Source organism: Buceros rhinoceros, unplaced genomic scaffold (assembly GCF_000710305.1).
Source record: "Buceros rhinoceros silvestris isolate BGI_N320 unplaced genomic scaffold, ASM71030v1 scaffold8752, whole genome shotgun sequence".
In the NCBI taxonomy this organism is placed as follows: Eukaryota; Metazoa; Chordata; class Aves; order Bucerotiformes; family Bucerotidae; genus Buceros; species Buceros rhinoceros.
The window spans coordinates 97,873-102,650 of NW_010400905.1; the positions used below are offsets into that span (position 1 = coordinate 97,873).

Genomic DNA, 4,778 nt, shown 5'->3' on the forward strand with positions numbered 1-4,778 from the left:
CCTCGAACCTTCCTCACCCTCAGAAAAAAGTGCTTTTGCTTTTTCTACCTGATCAATACTTGGGCTGCTCGATTCGGTCCCCTACCCCATGTGTTTGTACTGAGATCTGTCCCGCGGAATTTGCACTTGGTTGGCTGTCAGCTTGTGGTGGATGTGGTAAACGCAGAGGGTTATCACGATAACCAACCCCAGTATCAGGCCCAAAATCAGAGGCAGGGTTTCTTCCAGCTGTTCCCTCTGGTCCACCGGGCACTTGTGTTCTGCAGAGAAAGGAAAAAAAAAAATAACAAAAGAGAGAGCAATGAATAAGCCATTGGACATCGGACCTGCCGCTGCAGTCGAGAACCGACCTGCCCGAAGTCACAGCTCTGCACCGGGGATCCCTGCTCAGCAAAACCAGCAAGGAGAGACAGCAACCATCACCAGCACCTCAGGGAGAAAATCGATTGCTTTGGAGGAAAGTGCAATGGCAGACACACCGCAGGGCTTGGAGGGAGAGGGAACGTCTACCAAACCAGTCAGCACAGCGGGAGAAAAAGCTTCCATGCCCATAAGCAACTCTTCAGGTCTCTGCCGCTGCCGGGAGCCGGGCAGCAAACATACAAGTTTCCTCACCATGGGTGAGGAGCCGCCTTGTTTATGTAGTTAGAGAGTCTGTAAATATTGTATCTCCAGACCTCAGCATCAGTAAGTCTCGGATCCTGCATCAGACTTACTCCGCTCGTCGTTAAAAGATTTTTCCCCTCTACCTGCAGGTTCACAGGGATCCAAGAGCATCGCTCCCCCTGCTCTGTGAGCTCTCCTGGAGGACTTCAACAGCGCTGGCAGAGCACACGTGTGTTTGTGGTCAACGGCACCCTACGTTTTTTGTCAAATATAGCAAAGGGTGAGCAGAAGCCACAGGAGCCTTCCCAGTGTTTTTCCCTCTGGCCTAAGAGTCCCCTCCACCGCCCCAGAAACCACTATAAAATAATAATAACCACAGACAGAAAGGGAAAACTCCGTTCTATTTAGCTTGCAATGGCCACCAAGGTTAAGAAACACGTTACGTGGGTAATCCTGGCTCAGCTCCCACATGCTTCCGGAGTCTACTGCCAGCCTGAATGACAGGACCATGATTTCCTTTTTTCCCCATGGGGCTGTTGGACAGGCAGAGCCAATGCTGCCAAGATGGGGCTGCCTGACCAAAAAGAAGAAAAGAAAAAAAAAAAGAACTTTATGAGGTACAGGAGGCACATTGCTCTGGCCCCTGGATCATCATTTTCACAGTACTAGAGCTGTGCTGAAAACAACAAAAACAGCAATTACTAAAAAAAAAAAGGTTAAAAAAAAAAAGGCTGCATGTTTGATGAGCAGATGATACAAAGGGCACCACTAATTCCTCCCGCTGCTAAAGCCTGTCCAGATGGGTTCCCCAGGCAGCTGATTGCAAGACGCAGAGATCTGCCATACCCATGAATGGCAAGTGCTCTGCAAATCTAAGGGCATGTGGCAAAGGGCAGGAAAACCCCGGAGACTCCCCAGGCCCAGGCAGGAGGTGACAGGAGGGACGAGTCTGCAACGGCTCCAGCACCTCCAGGAGCTCTGCTGCTGTTGTCCGAGCACCCGGCTTGCAGCGATGCCATCAGGAAATGTTTCAAGCTGAAAATTAAGTAAAACAAGAAAGCGAAAGTGAAACATAGTCTAACAACTAAAAAAAAAAAAATGTCCTTTTCAGTTCCAGTTGCTCACTGTTTCACCGGAGGAGTGATTAATCACCAGGACTGTGTTACAGGCGATTCAGCAATTGCTGCAATGCAGGGGTTTTGTTTGTTTGTGTTAAGGAGAAAGGGGAAAAACCCCTCATTATTATTTAGCTCCCCAAATTGGTTTTCTAGAGCTTTCTGGAAGTCTTCACAGTTCAGGATGCTACAGCACAGCACCGAGGCAGCAAGGCAGGCTGGCATCCCCATCCCTGACTGTGGGAAAAGCCACGCACGGGGCAGGGCCGTGGGGTGCTACAACCCCATGACCCCACATGCTGGTACCAAGTATCACCCCTCCTACGGGAAGGTTCGGTGCTTGAGGAGCTCCCGTGCACTCACCACGCAGCTGCAAGAGCCCGAGCAGGCGGGCTGGGATGGGCTGATGTGCCAATTGGCAGCGGTTTGGTCCAGCCGCTGCCATCTCCTCCGGAGAGCATTCGTTTTCACTTTGAAAGTGGTTTAGCTTAAACCCTACAGAGGACTGAAGTTGTAAACCCAACGGAGGGCATTCACCTGCACCCAAAGAGGGAGGGTTTGCCCCTGGGCCCTTCCTTGAACAAGGGTGACGCTGTGTTTGCATGAGAATGGGGTGGACACCGGGGTCTGCAGTTGGTGAAGAAGGCAAAGGTAAAAACGCCAGCACAGAGGGTTAACCCAACTTTAATGCACTGGCTTGGAATATTTGAATTCCCAGCTCTTGCCAAAGCAAACCGGCTGCGGAGCAGAAAATGTGCCAGAGGACGTGGCCAAAACTCAGGTGTCCACAGAAAGCCACAGCTGTATTTAAGTGTCTGAGTCACAACTCAAAAAGGTGTCAATTCTGGCGAGCAGGCAGGGAAGATATGTCTTTATCCTGACACTTCTTAAAGAGGATTAAAAGGAAAAAAATAGAAAACACAGGGGAAAAGAATTCCAAGCAAAGCTCGCCATCTCCAGCAGCACGACCCCAAAGGATGTGCTCTCCCCAGCAGAAAGGGCTCTGCCCTGGCTTGCAGGGCAGCCACCTCCTGCCTTACCAACACCTTCTCCTCACCAAACACATCCACGTTCTCCTGTTGGAGCAGATCATCAAAGTCTGGGCTCTCCAGAGAGCGCAGAGGGAATGGGAAGACCCAGTACCGAGGCACGAACGTATTTGCAGCAGGACTAAGGCTCTCCAGATGCTGACTGCTAGGAGGATGATTTTTGTATTTTAACATTCATATAATGTCAAAGCACATCACTGTACAACAAATGAAAATATTTTCACATTCTTAACGATGTACTTCAACAGTTAGACAGCATTTTTCGCTCCGAGAGTTCAAAGCATTGCGTTGAGGAGGCCCTCAGTGCCGTGGGGAGGAAGGTGACAGGTATCATCCGTGGTCTCTCAGAAAAGCAACGTGCAAAGGGGGAGCGGGAGGGGAGAAGGGATTGCATAAAGCCCATGGTAAACACAGATTCGGACACTCAGCCCCATCGAGCACGGTGCTGGCTGATGCATGACAAATGAAACGCCATCGCATCGGGAACTGCTCCGTATCTTAAATCAATGCCTTCTGCAGGAAAACAGCCCTTCCCAGCACGTTTTCCTGAGTATTTTGCTCCAGGTCACAGGGATCTCGGCGTTTCCCAAATCGCTGGGTTTTACCTTCAGTCCAGAAAAGCAAAAAGGTCCCTGGTAAATTTTAGCTATGTGCAAAGTTCAGATGATGCTGGGAGCTTTGCTGCATCCCGAACCCGGCAGGGCCACCGCTTTGCGGGAGAGGACCACAGCCCAGTCCCATCAGAGACCGCAGGAGGATACAAAGGAGGCATTTAGGTAACGTTCCTCATTGTTCTTTTGTGCTGCGCTTCCTCCAACCCCCGGCAGCACCCGGGCTCACGTACCGCCACCGTTTCTATGGTGAGTGCTCGTCCAATTTCAGTCCTAGGCTACGAAACCACCCGACAGGCCCGTTTTCCTGTCTCAGCATCCCTCCGCAGAACAAACCGCAGCACAGCAGAACACAGAGCAGCGGTTTCCCGCAGTCGCCACCACGAGCCTCAGGACTGGCGCAAGGGCTGTTTGAAGGGATGGAAAAACAGCCCGGTTGTGCCTGGCACGCCAGGAGGGATTTTTGAGACAGGCATTTGTAAGCGATTGGCTTAGAAATAAAAGAAAGAGAGGAAGAAAGAAGACTGGGTGTCTGCTTAAATGTGGCCACACACCTTGCAAAGAGGAGCTACTTGGAGCCAAGGACCCACCTTGGGGTGGCTCAGAGGGAGCTGAGCCCTGCCAGAATCCTCATCCCTAATTCTCAGCCTTTGCATCCCTGTGTAGAAGTATTTTGCATTATTTTGATTAAAACCAAGAGATGACAATTTCTGTGGGGTTCTTTCACCTGTTTAAACGTCCTCACATTACTCCAAATCTTTTTACCAATCTTTCAATCTGAAAAATGTACATGCACTGTCCCTATTTCAAAAAAACTGAATTTCCCAAGCTCTGAACAAAAAAATAATATGCTCCTTCTGTATTTAAAAGGGTGAATAAATATATTTATGTGTATTTATATAAATGTTTATATTTGTGAGTGCTGAAAGCGGTGTCTTAAAAAAAAAAGACAATAAAAAAAATATTCTCATACATGAGTTTAAGCATTCAAAAATATAAAAGCAATGCAAGCACACCCTACAAGCCTTTTAATCTGCTCCACACAGGACAGTGTCAGGACTGATGACAAAACCTTTCCCCCCATCTCTTTGTGGCAAAAGGGCCCTTGACCCTCCTGCGTCTCGGCGATTCTTCTGCTCTAGCGGGTCTCTTCCTGCGCTCTAAAATATTTAAAATGTTCTGTAGCTTGTTCATAATTAATAGGAATTTTACCTAATGGGAAATTAATGAACCAAAAAGGAGAAGGCTAATTACTGTGATTTAAGATTGGCAGCGATTCTCAGACCCCACAATGGGCCGCGTTTCGCCACGCGTGTGCCGAGGGCACGCTGGTCTGCGGGGCTGGTGGGGACGTGCTGCTGGGAGAAACGGCGGAGCCCCGGGTGAAGCCTCACTGA

The 4,778-nt window shown here is 49.5% G+C and overlaps 1 protein-coding gene across 1 annotated transcript in view; it reads right to left on the reverse strand.

Annotated features, from left to right (window-relative positions):
* Window positions 1–81: 81 nt before the first annotated feature.
* LAMP5 (lysosomal-associated membrane protein family, member 5) overlaps window positions 82–4,778 on the reverse strand; it is a gene marked incomplete at its 5' end in the record, with an annotated part of 8,657 nt that continues 3,960 nt past the window's right edge. Inside the window, one exon of the mRNA XM_010132091.1 lies at window positions 82–260. Within this exon, the coding sequence (XP_010130393.1) occupies window positions 82–260 (179 nt within the window). The remainder of the gene's footprint in view (window positions 261–4,778) is intronic.